At 37.8% G+C, this 26,683-nt stretch overlaps 1 protein-coding gene across 1 annotated transcript in view; it reads right to left on the bottom strand.

The window, feature by feature from the left end:
- CFAP74 (cilia and flagella associated protein 74) overlaps positions 1-26,683 on the bottom strand; it is a 41,773-nt gene extending 15,090 nt beyond the window's left edge. The window contains 22 exon segments of the mRNA XM_032201702.1: positions 2,425-2,553; positions 5,408-5,529; positions 7,695-7,817; positions 7,995-8,076; positions 8,506-8,686; positions 8,955-9,156; positions 9,936-10,025; positions 10,401-10,467; positions 12,046-12,164; positions 13,547-13,720; positions 14,755-14,916; positions 15,560-15,770; positions 16,946-17,103; positions 17,813-17,915; positions 19,059-19,169; positions 19,697-19,870; positions 21,027-21,131; positions 23,006-23,104; positions 23,754-23,891; positions 25,174-25,264; positions 26,200-26,341; positions 26,592-26,683. Coding sequence (XP_032057593.1) covers positions 2,425-2,553; positions 5,408-5,529; positions 7,695-7,817; positions 7,995-8,076; positions 8,506-8,686; positions 8,955-9,156; positions 9,936-10,025; positions 10,401-10,467; positions 12,046-12,164; positions 13,547-13,720; positions 14,755-14,916; positions 15,560-15,770; positions 16,946-17,103; positions 17,813-17,915; positions 19,059-19,169; positions 19,697-19,870; positions 21,027-21,131; positions 23,006-23,104; positions 23,754-23,891; positions 25,174-25,264; positions 26,200-26,323 — 2,765 coding nt within the window. The 5' untranslated portion in view covers positions 26,324-26,341; positions 26,592-26,683.

The following is a 26,683-nucleotide window of genomic DNA, read 5'->3' as shown; positions in this document are numbered from 1 at the left end:
CAGAGCATTAGCCTTCTGCATCTTTGCTGCAGTCACAGCACATAACCAGCCCGACCTAGGCAATTGTTTCCTTCTGACACTAATGTTAGTTAATTACCAGCCAATTGAGGCAGTACCGGTTGGATCACAAAGCACCGCGACATAAATAAAGTGAAACAAACTTGGAGACTAATAGGGTCTGATTATATACCAGATTAGTCATTTATAAGAAATATGCGAGTTCTCTTTTGCTGAAGCATCTTGCTATCATAAGCTCAATTTCAGAGCTTCAAGCCAGGACAATACAAAAGCTCCAGCATTTTTAGCTCTGCTGGTCTATTTCTGGTGTCTTACAGAATCAGAGTGAATTGCTTCCTGTTTTTAGGTCTCCACAGAGATAATATTCCTACTACTACTATTGGAATTGTGTGCAGGTTTTTTAATATATTATTAAAGAAATGTTAAGGAATAAATAGCACCACCCACTCACAATCATCATGCTGATCTGAGATCTTGCTGGCTTTTGTTTTGCAAGTCTGAAATGTGACTTTAGAAGGTAATCCTCAAATGGATTGCTAACTTGTGTGAAAATAAAAAAACGGAATTAAATATAAAGTAGGAATAAAGTATCAGCTTCCTTTTGTCACAGGACATCAGAATAGCAGAAGAAATTCACGTGTAATGAAATATTCCAGAGGGACAAATATAATTGTAACTGTACGTACACAGCAATGGGTTCTAAATTAGCTGCTACGCCTTAGGGAAGAGGTACTGAAATCCTTCAGATAGCTCACTGAAAATGGCATCTTCATGCTTTAAAGCAATTAAAGAAAAGCATAAGAGACCAATCAGATTTAGACTGTCAGCATCTGCAGGACTACTTCCAAATACAGAAAAAGTAAAAGATGCAGTATTTGGGAATGCTGAAAGTCAGCAGATTAGAGAACTTGCCTTCAAATAAGCAGAAAATATGTCTTTGCTTCAAGCACCCAGATAGTTATATTAGTATTGTAACATCTGACCAAGCATTTCAGCATCACAGAATACTTGGGAGAGCTTCCTGGGCCTTCAGTCATCTGTCTGTTCTCTTGGGCTTGCTGAATAAGTACTTCTTACTTTTGTGTTGCTTTTAATACAATTGCTCTTTCTTCTGAGAAAACGGAGCTTAAGTCAATGAGGAGGCATTTGCAGAAACGTGTCACTAGCTCAGTACTTTACATCAGCTTGGAGCAAGCTCATCTTTCTCTGCCATACGCATACTCTCTGGTGTGTTAGGCCTTTTAAAATGATCTATATAGTGAAACAGTCAGATACTTATTTTGTGGCCTTAATCTCTTCAAATCTCCCTTCTGAAACTTCCTCATTTTTCAAAAGGCAGATTAATATTCTAAATCTAAGCTATGCTTCTATCCACTCAGTAAGTATAGCTGTGCTTTACAGCTTCTGAAGCGTAGGAACAGAAGAATGTCGTTGTAATGGTTACTGTTGTAATCTGATAAGATTTGATATGTTGAAAGAATTGTAAATACTTCTAGTTCCTTGAATGCTAACCTGGCTGAGAACTTTGATGTCTGTGCTTAGACTCTCAGTTTACAATTGGGCCTGATTTCCAGAGATGCTGAGCACATCAGTGAAAATCCAAACACACACCAGTAATAACCTCTATGAAAAAAGCAGCAAGGTTAGCAGCAGCAATCACTGCAGAAGCCACTGAAGTATTTTGGCTGTACACCAGAATATTTATCATTTAATTTATATTTGTAGAGAAATGTCCTGCTAAATTCTTTAGGGTGACAATGGAACAGTAAATATAATTGACAATGGTGAATAAGAGATATTGTATTTACATTTTTAGAACTGGAATTCATTGTTTCTATAACTGAGGTATGTTTGTATATGTAGATGTTTTGTGAAACAGAAAAGAAAAACTTGCTGAGAAAATGCTTTTAGCATCTTTGAAGATGTTATATAAATTGCCAAATGAAATTCAAGATCAATACATTCCTATTTTAGAGAAAATATACAGAGGTGACATAAGTCCAACCATTCCTACTCTACCTAGCAAGGCAGGAGTGCTTATCCAGAAATGATTTAATCACTGATCCGTGAAGTAGCCACCTGCCTTGAAAACTTCTCTTTTGTGTAAGATTAGCTTCGCCACAGAAATGGAAACATTCTACCAGGAACGCAACTGCTAGATTTTCACACTGCTGTCATCGCCACAGGAAAAGCATTTCCTCACAGGTAAGTGATCCAAGTTAATTTCCTCCATGAGCATCTGGCATCTTTTTTAAAGAGAGCATTGACACCAGCAGTGTGAAGTCCAGCCTGCTACAGTCATTAGATGTGAAGGAAGAAAAAATACTTTATTTGCTCAGATTTTGCACAGACAGCCTCCTACAGACATTATCTTAAAGGCCAAAAACACCAAAGTTTTTAGGTTACCTGGGCAAAAACTTCAGTTGCACAGTGAAGGATGACTGAGCCTGAATGTAACCTGTTTTCGGAAGCAGTTCCATATGCTTACTCAATTCTTTGCAGACTTCAAACTTCAGACGCAGTGTAGCTTTTGCTCTGCAAGCAGATCAGACATGCTCAGGTGGCTTCGAAGCTACTGGTACTGCTATCTTGGCAATGCTGGAGCTTGGTTCCCTCTCCCCCTCTTGCATCTCTGCTCTACATTACAATTATAACTATTCCAAGCTTCCTTTGAAAATGAAGGGCGTGTAAAACTGCTACAGCAAAATCACACACTTGTCGTCTTTTATGTTAAGTATAGCAAACAAGATTTTGGAATTACTGTAAGTAAACCCAGCTGTATTTCAAGCAATGATACTCTGAGAAACAGAAAAATGAAGACCAGCAACCGCTATGTGGGGACAAAAACGACTAAATGCTGCGTAAGCTGCTAACCAACACTGACCAACGTCCCACTACACAGTCAAAAGAATCAAAAGAATGAACCTGAAAGGCCATGATATACCTAAACCACCAACAAGGACCCAGTTTGTGAATTCCATTCATCCACATCATCTCAAAACTTTCACCATAGATAATTAAGTCTGTACAGGTAGGGAAAATTACACAAGTTCAGCTGTCCTAGGGGGTGTTTCTTATGTCAGGAGACGTACCGACAGAACTGCTGTGTTTTTCTCCCCAAAACTGTGGTGACTTCTTAATAGGTGTGAATTCACAGATCTCTTATAACGTCTCCTCTACCTCCAGAAGCAGATTCTATAGGGCTAGAAGTCCTATTGTGGCTAAATTGCTGCTACCAGTTCCTCTGGTACACTACTTGTGATCAATCTGCCCTACGAATGGCATATTGGAAGCTTAGGAAGCATCTCCCAGTTTACTGAATTCTGGCCATACTACAATAGGGTGACAGCCACAAACCATACCCTGCTTTGGAATTTTATGCCTATGTGCAGAATTGCCAAGCAATTTACAAATATTTCACTTCTCGTTTTCCTTCTCTTGGACTGGTTTACAAGCTGTCAGTCCAGATGGCCTGCTCTAAATCAACAACCACAGCGTGAGGTACTGGGAGCCTGGAATGATTTCTGGCTGCTGACAGTCTAAGAGAGCTATATGCTAGTTCTTTACATCAGTGCATGTTATAACCCCCAATTAAATTACTTTTCAAAGTGATTTATATTGGAGAGCATTCAGGTGAGACACCCTTTATGCTGCATAATGCTTCCCGATTACTGTACTCTATGAGACCAGAAAGAAAAAAAAAAAAAAAGTTTTGTAATTCTACAGAGGTTGCTGGACCACTTCAAGTACCAAAGCTATTTACCTACCTTGAAAACCTGATCTTCTACCTACGCTACAGACTACAGTATCATAAATTGCAGCAGCAGTGCAATGATACAGCCAGGTACAGAAGTTCCTTCTGTTCTGCTTCTGTTAGATGTTTCTGTGTACTGGTGGTGAATAAAAGGATGTTCTAACACATCATCTCCCTCAAGTCCGGGTCAGATTTTACCCTAAAAGCTAAAGAACATCTCTCTTTTAGGTTTGTTTCTCTCCCCATCTAGTTAGAGAGAAGAGTGGGATAAATCAAAGACTTGATTTGCCAAGGTACTAAGGGCAGCATGTTACCTATTAAGTGCTCTTAATTTATCACAAGTTAAGAGAGGATCAGCAGGCTGATTTTTCTTTCAGTTAAGAAATTTTGACCTAATCATCATTTTGACAGCTTCTATCTTTGGGACCCCTTTGAAATCTTATGTTTTCATTAGGATAGTTATTTTGCTTCTATACTTTTAAGTTTTATCCCTGGGTTATCTAGACCAAGTAAAATCCCTTACATAACTTGTGCTTCTCATATCTGTAGGCTGAATTTCTGAGATAACAGCTTTACTCATTTCTTTCCAACTGTGAAGAATCTCTGCAGTCTGCAATTCTGGTAAGAGGTTTAGAATGGATGCCTTCTACAGAACCAACCTCTCCCCCACCCTCCCACAAACCCACCCCAACCTTGTTTAAAAAGAGCCTAAAATATGCAGATTGGTAAAACAGGAACAGTATAGTGACTGCATTAGTTAGAGTGAAGACACCCAGCACCTGAAGACAATTAACAGAGTAAGAGTTCACATAACAGAGCATTACAGCAAGAAATGCCTGGGAGACGATGAGCTGAAACATTATCCTTCTGTTACCGTGCAAACAGAAGGAGTCTTCAGACGTTACTGATCCAAGCTATGGAAATACATATAATAAGTCCTTAATACCTGTATGGGTTAGGAAAAGTTGCACCTTTCCTATCTTATAGGAAATGCAAAAGGACTGGCATGATTTATCCAGCATCATATCCCAAGTCTGGAAAGACTGGTGATTGAACTTCTCAATAAGCAACAGTTGACAGAAGGTTGCCTTCTAGTTCTTAAGTCTCCCATGGATGTTAATTAAACATAGAATAAGTGAGAAATTAAAAAAATAAGAACAATAAAAATTCTTCATAAAATTCATTGGCTGAATCAATTATACCCACTGTGCACTTAACTTTAGACACATTTATCTTTATTGCATATTTCGTGTGCAACTGCACATGATGAAACTCAGCGGGGTTGCTATTCCCTAGGGACTTAATGATTACATCACAGACCAGGCACAGCACATGGGACCTTACAGGAGTGGGAAGGCATGAATTAACCCAGGTACTTCACAGCTACTGCTGATCCTGGGGATCTAACACAGGTTACCCAATTTCAACTTCCCCAGCAGTGTAGAATTCAGAGGGCTTGTAGTCAGGATGTCCTTCTGAAAGGCCAAGAAAAACAAAACAAAACAAAACAAAAAAAACACAAACAAACCTGCTCATCAGCCTCCTGTGAGAACCAGATGTGTCTGACACAGTGGAAGCCCAGTGCATCACCTAGTGATGTAAGATGCCATTCATTAGCTGGAGAAGGCAGCTTACCTGCTTTGAATGACAACGCAGTCCTGGTAAAGTCGGTCATACATACAGATCTTAAAATCAATGTTGGGATTGGGCACCCAAACTGGCACATCAATAGAAACTCCAATGGCACTAAAGCACAACTGTTAATACACAAATCAAGAGTGTATTTATTTTTATCAGTCTCCATTTGTTACTGATCTAGATAGAGCAAGATTTTTTGCTATAAACTACACCTGACTAAAATATGTATTAAAGGTACATTAATTAGACAAACTGATGGAAATAATTCACAAAATAAAACCTAGGTATCACTGTGCCACAGAACAACAATTAATTACACTTCCATTTGGATTCTTTGCCAGAAAATGTAAACGAAGAACATGCCGCCCAAGATATTGAGAAGAAATATTTAAAGTGTTAAGTGAATGCACTACAATTCAGAAATTCAAGAGACTGCTGCTATTTTACCCAGCAAAGAAATACAATAATGGCTGTAGTACTATGTTTCCTATAAAGATCTTAAGTTTAACCTTGTAGTGGGTTTACATGGCAAGGTTTTGGTAGCAGGAGGCCATAGGGGTGGTTTCTGTGAGAAGGATCTAGAAGCTGCCCCATGTTTGGTAAGGTCCCCACTGCTGACTAGAGCCAAGCCAATAAGCGATGTTGTTTTGCGCCTCTGTGAGAGCATATTTAAGACAGGGAAAAAAAACGTTGCACCACACAGCAGCTGGGAGAGTGAGAGGAGGGAGGAAGAGCCTTGCAGGTACCAAGGTCAGTGAAGAAGGAGGGGGAGAGGTGCTCCAGGTGCCAAAGCAGAAGTCCCCTGTGGCCTGTGGTGAGGCCCATGGTGAAGCAGGCTGTCCCCCTGCAGCCCATGGAGTACCACGGTGGAGCAGGGTTCCATGCTGCAGCTCGTGGAGGAAACCACAGTGGAGCAGGTGGCCCTGCACCAACAGAGGCTGCCACCTGTGGAAGACCCCTGCCGGAACAGATTCCAGGCCAGACCTGTACCCCGTGGAGAGGAGACCACGCAGGAGCAGGTGACCTGGCAGGAGCTGCTGCCCATGGGGGACCCAGGCTGGAGCAGTTTTCTCCTGAGGGATGGACCCCGTGGTACGGACCCGTATCTGGAGCAGTTCTTGAAGAGCTGCTGCCTGTGGGAAGCCCACGCCGGATCAGTTCAGCAAGGACTGCATCCCGTGGGTGGGACCCCACAGCACAGGGGACGAGAGTGACCGAGAAGGAGCAGCAGAGAAGAAGCGCTGTAGGCTGACCATAACCCCCATTCCCCCGTGCCGCTTGGGGGGAGGAGGTGGAAGAGGGTGGATGGGGGGGTAAGGTGCTTTTGGTTTCTTTCGTTTCTCACTTCTCTAGCTTGTTAGTAATAAGCAATAAATCTTACTATCTCCCTATGCAGAGTCTGTTTTGCCCGTTACAATAATTACTGCGTGATCTTCTTGTCCTTATCTCAACCTTTGAGCCCTTTTCATCATATTTTCTCCCCATTCCTCTTTGAGGAGGGGGAGTGAGAGAGCAGTTGTGGTGGAGCTCGGCTGCTCACTCAAGCAGAATCACCACAAACCTCAGCAACCACATAACTCAAACATGGAGAAAAACGACCCTTCCCTGCCAGGGCTGAAAGAAGGGGTACCCACAGGAAGCTGCAGTATGCCTCTGCAGCTCCTTTTGTAGACTACTCCATCTGTAGACCACGGGGAGAGCCAAGACTGGCCTACTGAGCTTCTTGGAAGGTGGTGGGGTTTTTTTTTTTGGCAAGCTTCTGTGAACTGTTCCCAGGCAGAATTTGGCTTTCACTAAAATGCAGAATTAAAATATGCTAAAGCGGTAACTAAAGTTGTCATCTGTCCCAGCCTTCACACATCAGTTTCACTACTGCATGCTAGATAATTCCAATGCTGATGTATCAGAAAGAAAATAAACTGTGTGGGTTGGGAATAAAGGAAAATACATTCAGTTCTATATCCAGGACACTAGATATTTTCCAGATGCCTAATGAAATGGGAATATTGGGATGACTTGCATAGAAATTTGAGAGACTCAACAGGTTTGACAACCACAGCACATCAGAAAAAATGGGGACATGATTTATAGTTACCTACCATCAGCTCTGACAGAACTGTAATTCTAAACGCCCTCATTGTTATTTCTTACATCTATAAACGTATCTGTCCTCTACCTGCTTCTCCTGGTTCTAATATAGAAGCTGAGCTCTTGTAATTCTTACTGGAAGCAGAAGTAAGATTTCAGCAGTGTTTTGAAGCAAGTCTTACACAAATTCACTTACTGGTTTGCAGTCTGAGTTGTCAAACACAATCACAAACTCTGCCTGTACTGCCCCAGGGATAGCTGGGATAAATATAATCTGAAGTTTGACTGAGCTGAAGGGTCCGATTTCCCCTTCAGTAACCTAAACAGGAAGTAACACATTTTTAATAAAAGTCAAATTCTCTTACTGTCATTAGCTCTACATTGTAATGAAATAAATAAGGAGTTTATGCTCTTACTATACAAACACACAACTACACCTCATTTGTAACTAGATGGAATAAACTGCCCAAGGGAAAAATGTACCGTAACTCCTTACAAGGTTTGTTGTGGGGGGAAAAGCTTGGGATGACATGTTTTCACAGCCAGGCATGGTCAGAATCTTATTGAGCTCCTTTTTACTGCAAAACTCTGTATGACAGGTAGATTATGTAGTTAAGTGAAGTGTTTCCATCATACTGGTGATTATGTACCTGATACATAAAGAATCTGCCTAGGGCTGCTGATTGCAGTGTAAAGTGCTCCCGCTTTTTTATGGATAGGAAGAAGCTATAAATGCTAATAAGAGCTAGTATCTGAACTCTTATACCCACATTCTTCAATATGGCTCAAGTTTGTGACTTCATATAACAATGAACTGACAGTGCAGAAAAATCAGTTTGACTACAAAAAAAGTTAAATTATAGGAAATGTAAATGTATATGGAAACTCCTTCAGCTCAAATATTTTTTATAAATCAAAATAAAGGACTAATATGTAATGCTATTTCATTTTAACAACTAACTGTAATACTGGGCTTGAAATAGACTGTGTACTTAAGCAGTTCACACTAGAGCCAAGACAATTCCCTTTGATGGAGGCTTAGATTACCGAAAATCTTGTAACTCAGGATATTTGCTACCTTTCCCAGCATAATTTCATGCGGTGTTTCTTCAGAAGGTTCCATTAAATTATGTGCATTATCTGTGTCTAGGTCTGATCTGAAACTTGATGCACCTTGAGTAAGTTGTTCTGAAAAAATAAAAAATATGGGAATTGTGCATCTATTTACTAAACAAACAGCACAAATACATTGATTTTGGTCAATACCGCAAACCTAAGAACATAGCCCAGAGGAGGGAAAATGGAAATGTCTAGAAAGAAACTTCTATTTAGCCATACAACTTCATTCTAGTCCAGAAGTCCGTATTAGGCACCAAGCCTCCCATTGCAGGATAACAATGCTTCAGGAGGATAATGTATGTATTGGACTTTGTTATGCCTAGAAATGCAGATTCACCTGATAGCTCAAACTTGGTTTTAAGAACAGTATTTCCAGGAGAAGATTTTGCTGTTGTTCTGCGTGTACTACTGTCACCTGCTGACGCCTGAACTTTGAATCTTGTTCCCAAAGCGCCGTTGTTTGTCAGGTTGATGGTCCGTAAAATTGTCTCTCCCACCACATGAGTGCCAAAGTCAATGAGCACTTTATCTAGTGCCAGCTGTAGGAAGATAAACTATTCATTACTACTATCCTAGATAGTCAGCCATGTCAATTAAATAAGCATCCACCTTTTCAAGAATAGGACTTCAAAGTTCTTGTTATCATTTCAAAGACAGTATCAAATAATGACAAACTATGGGCACTCTGTCCTTTTGTAGAAGCCAACTAATTTGAAAAACGTATCGTTAAACTGAGCCACTTGCATTTCAGTCCACTATATGAGAGTGGGAACAACAGGTTAAGTTTTGTTCATAGTAGCAGCTTTCTTCATTCTTCAGGTAGCTACTCTGGAGGTAGATAACATTTACAGAACAGTTCAACATTTTTACTCTTGTACTACAGTAAGATGGTCTTACTAGCATCAGGCTGCCAAGCAAGCATTCAATGTCATACAGTGACTACATATCAGTTTTTACCATGCCTATCTTGTTTCTCTGAGCTTTCATGGTTTACAACCAGTATAAAGAGTAATATGCTACTTCATGCCCAGTTTTCACCAACTGTGTTGTTACTGGGTATGTGATAACAAAAGGCATACGATTCAAGCTCAAGCACCAAACAGACAGACAACTTGGTTAACTTGCTAGTAGTATCCTGCTCCCAATACTGGGAAGGTCTTACTGGAAGCTAAGAAATTGTTTTCTGTGAAGAGACTATCCATTTAACAGGAAAAAAAAGAAATATAAATACCTCTTACTAAATATTTTAAATAATGTTTATGTTATCTTAAGTTTTCTGCAGTTACGCTGACTTGAAAATATTTAAGCAGTCACTTACAATGCATGTCTTGGCTGTACATTTCAATGGAACAGAAAAAGAACCTGTCTGGGCCATAAACATGACTTCTCCTTCCAGATTTTCATCTATCTAAAACACAAAAACAAAAACCACAGCCAAATAATTTGCAAGATTCATTCTATTTGATCAAGTCTGATGAAAAATATTTTTACTCATTCTTTAACATATTGAAATACATGTCTACAGATTCTACATTTGCACTCCAAGACAGTTTTTGTTAACTGCCTGGCTAATTTGAGCTGGACAATATCTTTTGATAAGCATTTTTCTAAAATGCACCCTTAGAAAACGTCATATTACAATGCAACAGCGCTTGAACATGCACACAGTTCTAGAATTGTAGTTTGTTTTCCTGATAAAAATATTTTTCTTAAACTGTTAATCAGGCTAGTGAGTTACACAGTGATGAGAATCCTAGTGTAATCATCACTTAGGTGCGCTTACCGCTGGCTTAAAGGTTACTCCTACTTCACAGGACATTCCAGGAGACATTTTGCCAGGTGGCTCAAACCTATGGAGATAAGCAACATAAAATTCCAAACTGAACCTATGTATGAAACATGACAAAGAATATTTATATAATACTTTTCCACTTGGATTAATTTATTACTCCAGAAAGTCTCATCACGAGGGACAGATTAATGAAAAACCACAGAACTCTAGTGTAACCGTAAAACAACAAAGGCTGATTCTTTGAGGTTTTACTCAGAAAGTCTTATAAAGCTTTTAAAAGGAAAGAATTATTGCAGTCACTTTACATACAAGGCAACTGGTGAAGCTGTAGCTCAGTAATGTTATTACTAATACTGTGGAGCAATCGCTTATTCAAACAGCTAGGAAGCAGTCTTCCATTATCAATTTGGACTACTCTAACATCCCGACTATCCAAAAAGGAAATGAAGAGGAAAAAAGCAGGTTGCTGCAGATAATCAGAGAACGTGCTGCCTGCTGCAAGCAGCATCAAAATTATCTTGAATAGCAACCGCCAGTCACTTCAATGCCTCATTTCATGGTCTCTAGGATGCAAACAAAATGCCCATCAGAAGACAAGAAGTCTCACAGCTGCACTCTAAATGAAATTACTAAGGCACAACTAGAGCCCTATTCTGCCTGATGAAAACAGGCTAGAGAAAACAGGTAACTGGATGTTGCTAGCCATGGGAATACCTGAGCAAACTGGGCCACACTGAAACACAATATATATGTTAATCACAGTTGTGTTAAAACAGAACTAAAAAACAACAAAACCAAGAGAAAATGTTTTCAAACAGAAATGGAATACTTTTCACAATACAGAAATGTAAAATCTAAGCAGACAGGCAAATAAGCTACTGTATGCTGAGCTTCAGAACAGGTCACTTAACATTTTCTCCCGAGAAAGACCTGAAGGAATAGCCCCTTCTATTTCAAATGTTACCTTGATAAAATAAAAGTTTGATTTAGAGTATGTGCTGCCAAACACCATGGGTTACATATACAAACACACATAGACACACGACACTAAGAACAAATTGCTATAGATTGCCATTGCACTGAGATGTAATAATGCTCTTTAAGCATTAGAATATTACTGCTACATTGGAAAACAGAGCATCTGTCAACTGAAATAAGTTCTCAAATGTTATGTCTGTAACTGTGCAAGAGATATAAAGAGCTGACACCATGAAAGCTTAGATATATCGGATATTTTCAAAATATGCGTAGGTTATTTGTTGCTAGGTACCTGGCAGAAGTATTTTACCTCTTTGTACCTACAAGTAGATCCTTTTCTTTTTTTTTTCCAATAGGTCTGACATTTCTGAAGAAAGCTTTCTACTTGCTCAGGGCTAGCAGTATCCATGGGTGTACGTTGCCTCCCACAGATTAGGGATTGCACCCTCTCACCACTACAGGAGCCAATGACATACAGCTCAGACTGTAAGTCTCTTCTCAGCTCTGAGACACAGTTCTTTTCCACATCACACAAGGATGGAATTTAGGTGTATCTAATGAAGATCTATCTATCTTAATTTGCTACGGAACTTGGTTATATCTCCTGTTGTGATACAAAGGTAAAAGAAGCAACTTGTTTATAATCAGTTTTACTTACTGAATGCTGATGAAGTCCTTCAGACATTCACTGATTCCCACCAGTCTGCAAAAGTTAACACTGTAGGATGCATTTGTCAAAACTATCTTCTTTTTGTAGATTTTACCAACATCAAAATCCTCGAAATATCAAACACAAGGTATGTTATATAAAGGAATAACACACTATAAAGGAATATCACACAAGGTGTGAATTACAGTGAGTAGCACGTACACATGTAATGACCAAGGCAACTAGTTTTACCACAGTCACGCTTATAGTGCGAAGTATTGTATGAACCCAGAAAGCACTGCCCTGCTCCAAACAAATCCAATTCAAAGATGCAACCTATAGAGCTGGTAACTCATACTTCATAGACATGGCAACATTATCTTGGTGTATGCACAGCTAATGTGCCAAGCTGGTCTGTATTTTCCTGCCATGAAAGTTGTGTAACTGGGTATTCACTACCACAAGACAAGCAAAGCCTTGCAGGCTGTCTGCCCAGCAGCACGTGTCTCTGACAGTTCCAATTACTGCCTGATTGGCTGCACTGGCAGCCTTTTTGAGTGCGAAGAAAAACCAGGCAGAACACTGTACTTTCTTATGCTTGCAGTTTATAATACAGGAATAAACTGATAAACTCAGATTCTTCCTGACCGTTGTAGTATTACGATCACTTGCTAACTGTAACCTTCACTTCATAGTGGAAGTCATGGCCTTCTTGATTATCTTATATTAATAACGCATCTACAAACAATACATAGGTAACAGTTGTACTGCCTTTTAAAAGGATGAAACATCTCATTAGACCGTGCTCCATTCATTTGCTCATCTTTCCAACATTATTTAAATTTCCTTAATAAAGGAACTATTTTGTATTTAAAACTAAGTATCTTAGTTAATCTGACTATATAACTTCCCTGACAGATTGCTAGAGAAAAAGGCAAGCACTGTTTCAGGTTTGACTAAACATATGTTCAATTCAATGCACTGTGTTTGGCAGTGATGGACTTGTTTTTCTTCATAGCAAGTGGTATGGTGCTGTGTTTTAAACTTGTGACCAAAACCATGCTGATAATACACTCACGTTTCAGCTACAGCCCAACAATACATGACACAGAGTCATGGCCTCCTGTTTCTCACCCTGCCCCTGCAGTGAATAGACTGGGGGGAATACAAGAAGCTGGGAAAGGACATAACAGGTGACCCAAACTAACCAAAGAGACGTTCCACACCATATAATCGTGCTCAGCAATAGATGCCTAGCCACCTTTCACTTGGGAACTGGCTGGGCATCAGTCTACACATGGGGAGTACTGAGCATTTGCCTTGGGATTGCTTATTTTCTTTCTCTTCTTCCACTTCACTTAAACAGTTTTTATTTCAATCCACAAGTTTTCCTCTTCCCCTATTTCACTTGGGGGAGGGCAGAGCGAGCAAGTGGTTGTGTGGTGCTTAGCTGTCTACCCAAGTTATCCCCGGTAGGCAGGGTTAGACACTGTGCAGAATGGCCACTAACCTTGAAATGAACGTAGCTTGGTTTTCTATAGAAAGTACGTCCCTTAGGTTCATGACCAGACACTATTTGCTTGTGAAAAACTGTAGTTTGGAATTCCTCCATTTTTTTCTCACAATTCTCGTTTTTCATTGCACTCAGAGCCACCTGCTTTGTATCCATGTCTTTGTTGGATACCTAATAAGGAGCATCAATAAAAACCACTGTGACCTAAGGAAGTAACTGTGATCATAGAATCGGTAGATCAAGGTAGAAATTCCTGTGATTAGAATCTTTAAGTACCTGGCCAGCCTTTGCTACTCTCCAGATCAAACTCAGCTTCCCAACTTGTATATGAAGAAGTTAATTTATTTTCAATTGTTTTGTATTATATTCATCCAGCACCAGAACATTCTGTTTTTAATGGCAGCAAATGGGTTATTTTCTCCTCTTCCTGAACAAACATTCAGAGAGAATCAGCTAACTTCCCTGGAACATTTCAGTTATGGTACAGTGCTTCTTTCATTTGAAGCACATGGATACATACTGACATTGCTACTTTCTGATGGATTCTGAAGTCTGCTCTTAAAGATCAACATCTCAAAAAAGCAGTATACGGAAGGATACCTTGGAATAACATTTAAGATTGTAACTACAAAATTCCACTCTACCTGTTTATTATTTACTTTTGTTTAAAGCACAGAATACTGTTGGTTTGGAGAAAATATACTTTTCTTTGTCTGGTTTGGGATAGAAAAGATTGTTTCCACATAAAGTAATCTGTGTTGCCAATTCGACAGAAAGTCATATCCAGTTTTCTTTTGTTTTAAAACTTAAAGAAGTGAATATGATGTGATGTATGTCTTCACGTATCTCTGAACTAAAATTGAAGTGTTGTTTTCTCCTTAAGAGAAAACTACAAAGATAGCGTCAAACAGCAAGTATCCTAATAACATTCTCACGTCCGAATTTCTGTATTTAAGTAATAAAGACTGCATTTTAACTGCAAGAACGGTTAATTATTTTTAAGCAAGGTTCATAAAACAGCAGCTACCAGTATCATTACTTCAGATATGTATAACTACTAGAGAGGGAAATGAGAGTTTTCTAATCCATTAACATGTTTTTAAAAATAATTTCTAAGTTTTATAGACTTTAACTTATCCACATCTATTAACTATATCCACATCTATTTATTTCTGATTTTTAAGGGAAGATATCACAACTTTTACCTTGTGCAAGTCATATTCCTGACTCCAAAGTCCAGGGAACTCTGGTTCTACTAAAGTCTTGTCCTTCTCTTTCTCATCTTCAACACTTTCACAGAGCACATCATCTCCTACAAAAGCAGTTCTCTCTCCATAAGCTTGTTCCTCAGCTGGTGAGCACCTTAACTTTTGTGAGAGAAAATAAATTTTGAAGATATCATTAAAAATTATTAGAGGACAATTACTTTAACAGCCTCCTATGGCATCTTTTAATACAAAGTGACTGGTCTATAAACCTTCAGGGCTGAAGAGGACAACTTAAGTCAATCCCTTCCTAAAGCACACAACTCAAACAAAATCTTATAGTAGCAAACATCTATAGGAGGCTAGAAACTAGACCTCAGGCACAAGAATAACAGCTGTGCAATTTTTTTTTGCTATTTCCACCACCAACTACTCCCCTCTCCCCCTTTTTAAAACACACCTGAAGACCACTAGTTTCATCAGGGGATTCAATTCATACCACTGTTTCTTTCCAGGCCAGTACTCCCTCTAATATTGTACAAATCAATTAGAACAAAAGCAAAAAACAAACAGGAAGCTTATCTCATAAAAATACTAGAAAAGAGAGATTAGCAACCATCAAGAGATCTAATGGGAGAAATTACCCTCCACTTGCACTTTACTGTCTGGTATTTGGTTGTAGCCTGTGCTATTCAGAGGCAGAAGAAAACCTCACTTTCCTATCTTTCAGACCAAAACAAAAACAAAAACAAGAGGAAAAAAAAAAAAACACTAAAAAGATGGTTATTCTTAGACCTTTGCTTACCTGTGATACTGCTCCAGCTGGATGTCCGCAGGTCTTCTCAATATAGTGCCACGTCTTCCTTCTCCACGGTAAAGTATCCGTAAGTTTACCACCACTCTTACTTGCCTTAGTACATGACTGATGATTTTTTTGCTTACAAATAGATGCTTTTTCTTGTAAAATTCGAGATACAATCTCAATTTTTCTTGACTTTTGCTGTTCTCTAAATGCTCTGTAATAAAATATTTTAAGAAACATTAAACCAACCATGGTTATTTACTAATAACATTAAATTAGAACATTTTAAAAGTTGAGGAGTTCTCAAACATATCAGTCATCATTACTGAAAAAAAAAAGTTTTCCAAACTTAATTAGCAGTTTAAAGAAAATTGCCTATCTGAAATCCAGTGGATTTAATAAAGAGAGAAAGAAGGGTAAAAGGTAAGGCCATACATACTGAGCTTGGAAGACAGAAATTCAATGCTGTGTATGACTATACTTCCGTGACACACTTGGCAGATCATTTAATCTGTTTTAATACCAGCAGCTTAACACACCATTTTCTGCAACAGATATTATGGAGGCTAAAGATCCCTTCTAATACAGACTTTCACCTCTTCACATAACACAGCTAACATTAAGACTAACAACCTTGTCTCCCCTGTGCCTGCAAAGGGAAACAGTAAAAGCGAAAAACCAAGCAAAGTGAAAAGAAACAAAAAATTAAAGTTAAGAAGAGTTAAATATTTCCTGCAGATCTGTACAAACTGATCCACTTGTTTTATGAAAAGGATTTTTAGAATGCATATAATACCACTTTTGCTATCAAAACCGAAGCCTTATTTAGTCTCTGTTTAGTACCTTAGCTCAAATTCATCTTCATATGGAGTTAATGAAATTATTAAGCTTTGCACTAGAGCAGAGGAGATACAAGCACATTCCTGTCAATTGTGCTAAAAGGCAGAAGAGCGATTTTGACCAAAAAAAGCAGGAAGGAGAGTACATCGTTTCTGACCTTACTACAGTGCAATCTTCCAAAGCTGGTCTGTAAAAGCCTAAGAAAGCCACTCAGTGTTTATATGGACAGTGTTCAGGAAACACAGAAGTACAGTTATTTCAAGCATCCAGTTTAGATTCACTGAATTGCCCTCCTGGGGTAGTTTATCTCCTTTGCAGTAATCAGAACACAGGCTCCAAACTTTGGTTCTCTGAATAATACATAAGCTCAAATTTCAAGTTGCTTAAAACAGGCTACACATATATCATACATGCAGAGTACAAGAATGAGTTCTCTCTTGAGACAGTACTATGTGTGTCATGTTTTCAGAATCTGATTAAGAGATCCAATGTGTTTCTGCATGAGCATCAGTAAGCAACTGGGAGAGCGGTATCAGAATGAATACTTACTGTTTCTCTCTTTCATGCTGTAACAGTCGTTTATGGAGAAAAATTTCCTTGGCAACATTGCCTCCTTCTGCTAAGGTGGCCTCCTTCATTTTCAACTCCTCTTTCTTAGCCTCAAGGGCCATTGCTTTGTTCCAAGGCTGGAGTGCTTGAAGTTTTTCCTATGAAGCCAAATAAACCACAGTTACATATTTGATTCACATATTGAAGAAAATCAAACAGAATTTGGTCCCTTTTTCCAAGTAGAAATTTGTGATAGCTTTCTCTGAAATAGAACTTACTCCTTTTTGATCTACACAATAGTCAAGTAAGCTGTCAGTAGTGCGCATATGCTGGAGATGCAGAAAGCTCTGACTAGGTCAGGGCTACATTTTTACCCTTACAGCTCCTGTCAGATCAGCATTAAATTAAGATCACTCCCTCAGATTCTACAGAACACAAACATGTGAGGGAGGTAGCTTAGCTCTAAAATTCTTAATTTACATTATTTAAATTCTTAAGTAACTGTTTTTCTTCCATTTGTTTTCTCCATATGAAGTATTTCTTTGGGGATCTAAATAACTGGGCACACTTCTGGCCAAGTTTAGAGAATGATCTGTAGTATGCATTATTTTCAAAAAAGTTACCCTACCACAGCAGCTAGATTGTTCACAGAATAAACTCTGTAAGTAGAAGTGTCAAAATACTAATACTGCCCATACTAACATCATTACTCCCATAGTTAAATTCTCCTGTTTAAAAAGAGATTTGGTCTACAATACGGCATCATCACATAACAACTCTGCAGTGAAAACTGAATTACTTTCACTAAAACCTCACAGTCTAACAAGTTAATTTCCTCATTCCCCATCTAAGCCACAGCAGCAGTACCCTATTGGAAGTTATGCTGTTTTTCAGGGAGAGCACAGCTTGTATCCTTCTCTCCATATGCTCCTGAGTTTTCACTTCTTCCTTTGCATTCTCCTCATGAATTCTGTAAGCAGAGTAAAATCTTTCAGGCTCAAATCCTGGGAAGATTTTAGTATTAGAATGTTTAACCTGACAGATAGTAATTGTGTATATCACCACCAAACATACTCTCTGTAAGTCTCTGTGTTTACTATGATACTGGGTGTGGGTAAAGTGGAACAGTTGAATCTTCTATATACAGTATCATTCAAATTAAAAGTGCCAACAGGCTTTCAACCATTTTGCTCAACAACTCAAATTTTGAATACGAAGAATGCGTTTCACATTATGATATATGTCTAGAAAACAGGTGTTGCTCATATAATCAACATCTAAACAATTACATATTGAACTTTATACAAGCCAACCATTTGTAGCCACGCTAAAAATAAACCCTAGAAACTGTAAGACCTAGAAATATGTTAGCATGAATCAAGTCAAGTTAATTTAATGGTAAACTAGAAAATAATTACTAACGTATATATTTGATACATTATTCAGCAAAAAAAGATCAGCTGATTTGGTTCAGTTTGTTTATCTTAATTACTGTGAGTTTGTACATGTCATTTAAAGAAAAATAAACTACCATAAAAACAGCACAATTATTTCAATCACTTTTTCAATTAAGTCCTAATATACAAGTTAAAGTAACAAATGCTTACAGTTTATTTAGATGCAAAATAATTTAATATCATAGTAATTATATAAACAAAAACCTATGAAGGAAACATTTAATTTGCCATCCTCCATAAGAGAATAGGAACACAGAGAAATGCCATATGAATCTATTTTGCCAGACAGCAAGACAGCTATGTTACCACATTTCAGAGGTAATAATAGAAAGGCAGAATGCTTTCACACCTGGCAAAGTTTCAAACCTGGGATTCTGTTACAGTTAATAACCCACACACATATAAAAGTTTTTCAAATAATTTGTAATGCCTACACGTGGTCAGAAGCCCCTGCATCTCATCAAAAACGTCCTTTTGTGCCATGTAAGATTTGAGGGCTGCCACTGTGCCAGTGCTGGGAAGAAACTTCCCAAGCGTAACATAGAGGACACGTCTAGCAGAAAAATTTTGACTTCTCAAAGACTACAGGGTAGACAGTTGTACATCAGAGAAAGAACAATGATGGAGGGGAGGGGGGAGGAGGAGTTAATGATTACCTTGCCATGCTTTTTCTCAGGAAAGAGACTGCTTTTTCACGGTTCTTTTTGGCTACTTCAAGCATTTTTTTATGCCTTTCTTCACATTCTTTCTGGGCTTCTTCTTCTTTTCTACAAAAGACAGGCAAACAAACAGGATTAAGGAAACCTTTATCCCATCATCATGATATTTAATGTTGAAGAGTCTATCAATATGTACTTAAATGGGGTCAGCCTGTTTTCTGCCCTCTGTACAGTCTCATTTTCAGAAACCATACAAATTGCTAAACTGCTGTCCATTTTCTCTCCAGGCTTCAATGAACTTGATCCCAAATGTAGAAGGTCCCAGCATCCAACAATAATGCAGACATATGCAGTTAGTCTGGTCTAATAAATTTGGTTTCCTTAGTCAAAAGTCATTCTTTTTTTTCTTTAGTAAGTTGATTATGTCAGAAATCTTTACCTGTGTAACTATAAGACCGTGAGCAATTCTTATGTTAATTCTTTCTGCTCGTAACAATATTTCAGAGCCAACACCTGGCTCAGAAACACAATACCACTATTACTTCCATTAACTAATCTTTTCAACTCCTAAAAATAACAAACTAGCTAAAAGTAAAAGAGAGAAAGGAAGCAGAGTCTGACTGGTAGGCGCTTACTTTTTTCTTGACAGCTGATTTTCTTCTGCTTGCAGTGCTGCTATTTTTTCCTTATGAATCCGTGCTTCTGCTTTTTCTTGGTATTGAGTCTCTAGCTCCTCCTCATCTTTTTGAAGTTGTTTATGGAGGGCTTCATATTTTCCCTGCTCAGTTTCTATCCGCCACATCTCAAGCCTTTAAAACAAAGTGTGATCTGTTTGCACCAAAATATTGGCATTCTTTCACTTACTTGAGGTTACTGAGTAGCTAAGGCTCTATGGTGACCATGACAATCTATCCATTTTTTATGTTTTAAACCATACTGTTACTTACCTGGGAATTGTACCTTTCAGACTAAGGCTCACATGTAACAGCATATCTAGTTTTAAAGACATCAAAAACATTGGTCAAAAAAAAAAAAAAAAGTTCAAGCTTCTTCTGTCTTTTACATTCACATTTACCCAGAAAACATATTAAAAAAAAAAAAAAAAAAAAAAAAAAGAAAAACCAGAGAAACAGCTCCCCTCCTCTCTCTCTGCCACCCTTTTCAAGAGGAAATAGCTTCAAGGACAAGTTGTAAGTTTTTATTCTTCCATGCTTTGCAGGAATTTATATGACACATACATATAAACAGATTAATATAGTTATCACTAATCTCACAATAAATAGTCAAGCATTTTAAAGCTATTATGCAACATTGCAGCAGAATGTACTGTAGTCTTGTTAATCACTTGGTTAAATGTGCCTATAAGCTCATGCTTATGATCTTCTCCAATGTAGTTGCATCAGTAGTTGTACCTCTAGTACAAAAATACAAACACATTTGCCTGTTACCTTCTGTGGAAGACAGTTTTACCAAGTCTCATATAAATGAATAACGTAGCATGTATGAGCAATCAGTTGCAAGTGGCAGTATCAACTTAGCATAAAGATACAAAGTACTACTACATCATTTCCATCATTCTCAATTTCTACCTTTTCCTTTATGTTCTTTGAGAACCAGTAAGAAGCATAGATTAGAAGTATTTATGCTTCCTCAGAAGTTGGTCTCCTTTAATCCATTTTATTTTCCAGTTAAACTGGGACTTGTTTAGAGCCACAATTTGTGAATAAATAAATAAATACTTTATGTGTGAAAAACAAACTCAGGACATGGGCCACGGAATCCATTTCCTAAGCAATGAAACAGTTTAAGCTAAAAGGCTTTGCAGTGAACCTCATGACCTCAAATCACATAAGTTAGTATTTACAAACAATTTCTAATGGATTCATGAGTTTCTCTCTAAACACCATATGAAGAGCATAATAAAGATTGACTCCCATCACACTGTTTTCTCATTCCCTCACTTACATGTTTTCTTTCAGCATCAAAGCAATTTTCAACTCAAAATCCTTCTCATCCTCCAGTTCAGTGCACAGTCGCCTGTGCACTGCCTGTAGGCGGAACAGGGCTGCACTGGTACATTAAAAAAAGAAACAATGAGAAAGAAAATGGAACTAATGAATATTAAAGAAAGAACCCCCCCCCCCTCCCCCAATGAAATCAGCAACAATAAATAATGGCTTGAAGTTGACATTTATGTATTAGAATTCCACTAATTTAGAAAGCAAAGTAAGAGACTTTGTATAAGTGTCCATTGTTCCTTCAAAGGCATAGCTTTCTTTAAACTATTACACATCAGTTGAAATTTACAGAAAAGTATTTCTTTAAAAAGCACCGACTAGTAGTTTGAAGCAACTAAACTAATTCTTAACTGATTTCTTAAACTAATAAAAGAAGTACCATTATTAAGTTTAGGCAAACCTAGAGAACCATGACTGCTTTCACCTTTAAAATGGCAATATAATCCTCCCTATACTTTGGCTACAATTGCAGTATAGCAACACACTTATCTCCCTTGGACTTTTCTACACAGGAAAATTAGTGCACAGATAGTACAGCATCCACAGGCACTGAGCTGACTATATTAACAAACTCCATCCCAAAAATAAAAACTGGAAATGGATCTTCCACCTGTAGTTACTACTCTAACTTCACACTTTTGTACTATGTGTCAGTAACGCTAATGGCAGCTAGTATTTTTCATTAGCATTAAAAGAGGATGCATTTGAGCTTCAGAAGCCAGAAACTTACAAGGTCTTCTTTCTTCACTATTAATTTGGTAAATATAATAGAATGCAAAAAGTGGTATTTTCCTGCATATCTAGTCCTCACAATTTGACCTGTCATAAGTATAGAAACCTCATACAATGCTTTTCAGTCTTTCTTGTTGGTCTTCCTTATTAAGAGTGTCTGAGAGACCCTGAACGGGGAGTACTAGCACCCACCACAGAAGTCTCATTAGCACTCAACTCATTATTTTTGTTCCATTCCATTTTGGCAATTAACCTACCTTTATTTATTCTGTCATTCATTGATACACTAACTTTAAGAATAACACAGGTCAGAAAATGCAGCTGCAAAGTTTGTTCACAATACACTGGCTCCCGGTACACAAGCCACCCACTTCTTTCTATTTAAACCAAATGTGAGGAGTACAGTAAATTGCCTCCTACTTCCTAGCAAAAGTGTTTTAGAACAACTCCTGCATGCAGAACCACTCCTGAAAGGCATTCGTGCATTTCACAACATAAAACAATTTTTAAAATAGCATACATATAAACCATGGTTGGAATAGCTATCAGAAGGAAAACCATGACCTCTCAAAGTGACATAGCACACTGGTATTGGTTGACTATACTGAACAGAATTGATTGAGACTGATAAACGTAACTGAGATTAATGAATGAGGCTGATCTAATAACCAGTTGTTGCTAGATTCCACTTCAAAACACATACCTCTTCCCTATCCATTTGTAAATCCCCACCTCTTATGGCACTCTGATTTAACTAACCAAATATTACCTCTAGAGCTGAAAGCAAAGAGACTGATGATTCCCAACTAATGCACCACTATTTATTTCAGAAGGAGGAGCTATTGCTGAAAACACCAAGTCACCTGGAAGGTGACTGCAGTATTAGCATTCACCAAGCTGGGAGTGAACGCACTGCTCTGCTGGCTGGCTGAACACACACACAACAGAGCTTGTATCACAACAGCCTTCCAAGCTATTGCCATTCTCAGCACAAGATGCAACACTTTGGGGGTTTGTCACTGACCAATCAATATCTCAATTGTACATGCTTAAATATTCTATCAGGTTTTCAACAACATGACACGGTGAAAAAAGGAAACTAGCTCATCAATTACACACCGATAAAGACAGCGGATGTCTTTATTTTGGATTTTATATGGATGTCTTTGGCATCTAGAAATATTCTCTACCTACACATTGCCAGCCTCCTTCTCTTTTTGTATTTCAACGTCTATGTACTCCAGCTGCTTTCCTAGCATTTTGATCCGCAGCTGGCAGGTAGTCAGCTCGTCTCTGAAACAAATAAACAGATTGTTTACATTTTCCAAGTTCTCTGCTCTGTCCCATTAAACTCTTTGAAGGTCAAGAATCACAGCTGGGATTCCTTCAAGCCCCCCAACTCCCCACTACCATCCCACGTTTACATCTTATGAGGTTCTTTAGAAGCCCCTGTTAATTTCAATTATTTTCTCTAAAAATCCAGAAGAGTAACAAGAGTTTAGTCTAACTTCATCTATATTACCAAAAAAGACAACAGCATAAACAGCACTTTTACACTAGCCTTCTTCAGATACATTTGCTGCCAATGAAAGTTTTTTGACCTTTACACAGCAAAACACTCATAGCAGGTGCTTATTTTAAAGTAGGTGAGTAACTTCACCAATTCCAATGTAACATTTCCATCACAGTTAAGAAAACGTTTACAATGATTTTTCCATTTATTGTTTCTGACTGTTGAACCCACAGAATTGTGCAAACATAGCAGAGGAATTAACATGTAATTCTTCCAGATCAAACCCCTCTTCTTTAATATCAATATTAATGTTTTATTTTTTTGAAAAGTGTAAATTATTATTACTATAACCATATGCAAAACAGGTAAAGTAACCCAGCATTTGATGGCACATTTATGCTGATGCCTTATGTTTGCTTCAACACTAACCTGATTTTTGTGACCACAAGTTCCTTTTCTTTGGCTACATTGTTGAGCTGTTTTAGGTTCCTGTATAAGGCTACTATGGAAATTCTATCTGCATACTTCATAGCCCCAATATCATTAACGTCACTCCAACAGTGTTCTCTTTGAATTGAAAGACATGATGAATAATGAAAACATGACAAGTTTAAAAGGTATGCAAAGTTTGTGCATCATCCATTTATGCATTCATGGGTTCTTTATTTCAGTTTTACTCATTCTAGCAAACTGATACAAATATAATCAATATAATAAGAAAAAAAATGAAGGTAATCAGTACAAAAAGCTTGAGTACATGCACTTAAGCCAAGATTTTCCAGACTTAAGTATCTAATGTTGAATGTTTACTCGCACATTTAATGCATTAATTGCACGTCTTTGTTTTTAAATGCCTGTAGTTCCTCTTGATTATACCTAAGGTTTTCAAATTCCAGTTTTCCTGAACGGTAGTTTTAAACTTTAAAGGGAACATTCTAAATTAGTTCAGAACATCGTACAGAATGCTTCAGTCTGCAAGTGAGGTAATCTTACCATTTTGGTCTACTTAAACATCCAGAAAGAAAAGGGCTGAAGGTAGTGGGTTTTTGTTGTTGTTTATTTGTTTTGTTGATGTTTGTTTATTTTTAAAAATCATGGCATATTTTGACTTCCTCTGTTGAGTACAGCAACACTGTCAACATGTACTGGCAGTAGGCATATGTGCTATGCAACTTCCCACATACATATATTAATAAACATTATTTCAGTTTTTCATCATGCTCTGTAACCCTGTGCCAGGTCACTCCAGGGCAGAGATCAAGAGTCTTGTCAAAGTAGGCCAAACTGTGCTTTGATCTTTCTTTGTCAAGAAAGCAGCAGCTACTTAAGGCCACATTCAAATCACTGAATTATTCTTCATACGTGACCTTTGTTACGTGTAAATTTATTTCACCAGGAATAAAACTGCTCTATCACTTTCTTTAAAACCAACCTATCATCTCACCAGTTCTATGCTAATCCACTTTACACAGTGGTGCAAAACTCCGTATGTATTCAGAAACTTACAATCCAACACTGATATTCTTCATAAGACAAAATCCTCTTTTTCTAACAACTCCTAATGTTCTATAGGGATACGAACATAGCATATTATTACAGAGAACTGGCTGGGTTTTACAAGTGTAAATTGCTTGGTATAAAACCACCCAGGCTAATAACTGCTCCTTTAAGGGCAGATGATTAAGCCACATGAACGTAGTGCAACCACTGTGTTAGATAAATGCATATTGCCTATGACTAATTTGACAAAAAAATACAGCTGAATTAACCAAACCTTCTCTGGAAAAGGTAAATTACCACTATAAAGAAGCTGTTGTTAGAGCTGCTAACAAAACAATGAATTATTTACATGCTAGATTCAGACTTGTCTCCAGCTCCTTCAGAAGTGACCTTGTTCCACATCTTACCACCATCAGCCAACTCTTCTTCAAGCTGGTATTCTAATAGAAAACAAAACAACAGTTTAATAAAGAGACTTTGAGCTTCAAAATGCAAAGCTCTCGTCTATTTGCTGCCAAGTCAAAATATGTAGAGATCCAGGGATGATGTATTATAGCATTACTGTAGTATATGTCAAAAAAAAAAAAAAAAGAAAACACAAAACAACCACACAGGACTGCTACTGTACACCTCGAAACCAAAGCAAGAGAATGCCAAGTCTACTATGTTTATCTTACATTAACACCCTGCTCCACGTCTCATTATTCTGATCTGCATTGAAGATAGAAGTATTTATTAAGCTTTATTTAATAAGTATTATTTATATACTGTTAAATATTTATGTAGTCAAGAAAAGGACAGGGGAAAAAAAGAACAGCCTAAGAACACTTTCTTAACATAAAAATCTGTATCCAGCTCTATACCACACATGATAACCCATAAAATGGTAGATACTTTGCTTGATATAACATCCATAAACATACTTTTGGACGCAATTAGAGAAATCAGTTGCCTATTGACAGGCAGCTGTTGTCAGCTTAGATATCTGAATCCACCTGGCCACTTCACAGAGTTGGATCAGGATCAGTGGAAGACCTATGCCACCACTATGCTAGATGTCTAGAGCACCCCAAGTGGCTCTAGATCCTAATGTATTCGTGGCTGAATCAAACCCATATAAATACTGATTTTCACCATCAATTACTCTGAACAAAAAATGCCTTTCAGAGTTAAGGTGAAAATTTAATACTACAGGAAAAAAAAAAAAAAAAAAAAAAAAAAAAAGGTTAGATTTGAACTAGTTACACCTGATGCAGTGTAATACTAGAAGAAAAAAAAAAAAAGACTACTGGAACAATTGCGTTTATTTGGAATATCGTGTCACTCCTAGAACTGAGGCTTTTTGTATATTATCAATATGATTACTCATTTTCACCTCTCCAGCATTCTTTCACATCAGAGCACTGACCAGCCTGGTCTTCTTCCTCTTCCAGAAATGGTAAAGGAGTTTTTTGGTCCTCTTCATTATTATCACTGAACTTGCTATCTTCAATATTCATGGTTCTTTAAAAAACAGGCTAACAAAGACAAGAGTCCATATTTACATACACAAATATCTCCAAGAACTCACAATAGTGATGACTATATTTCCAGATGAATTAATAGCATTTAGTAAGTACTTAATTCACACAAAATAACTGGAAACCATCACACGGCTTTCTACTAAACACACATTTTGGGTATTAACTTCAACAAATCACTTATAGAGCACACTGCCAAAGCATTTATATATATCTATATAACAAGCAGTTGAGTAATAAAACACACCTTCCAAACACACTTTCTCCACTTAGGCAACCAGTTGACCTAAAATTCATAAGGAATGGCTCAAAAAAACAGCTATCCTGAGCGTCCTTGAA

Source organism: Aythya fuligula, chromosome 21, assembly GCF_009819795.1.
Source record: "Aythya fuligula isolate bAytFul2 chromosome 21, bAytFul2.pri, whole genome shotgun sequence".
Taxonomy (NCBI): Eukaryota; Metazoa; Chordata; class Aves; order Anseriformes; family Anatidae; genus Aythya; species Aythya fuligula.
The sequence above is the reverse complement of the archived record's forward strand: the minus strand, read 5'-3'. Positions and strand labels throughout refer to the sequence as shown.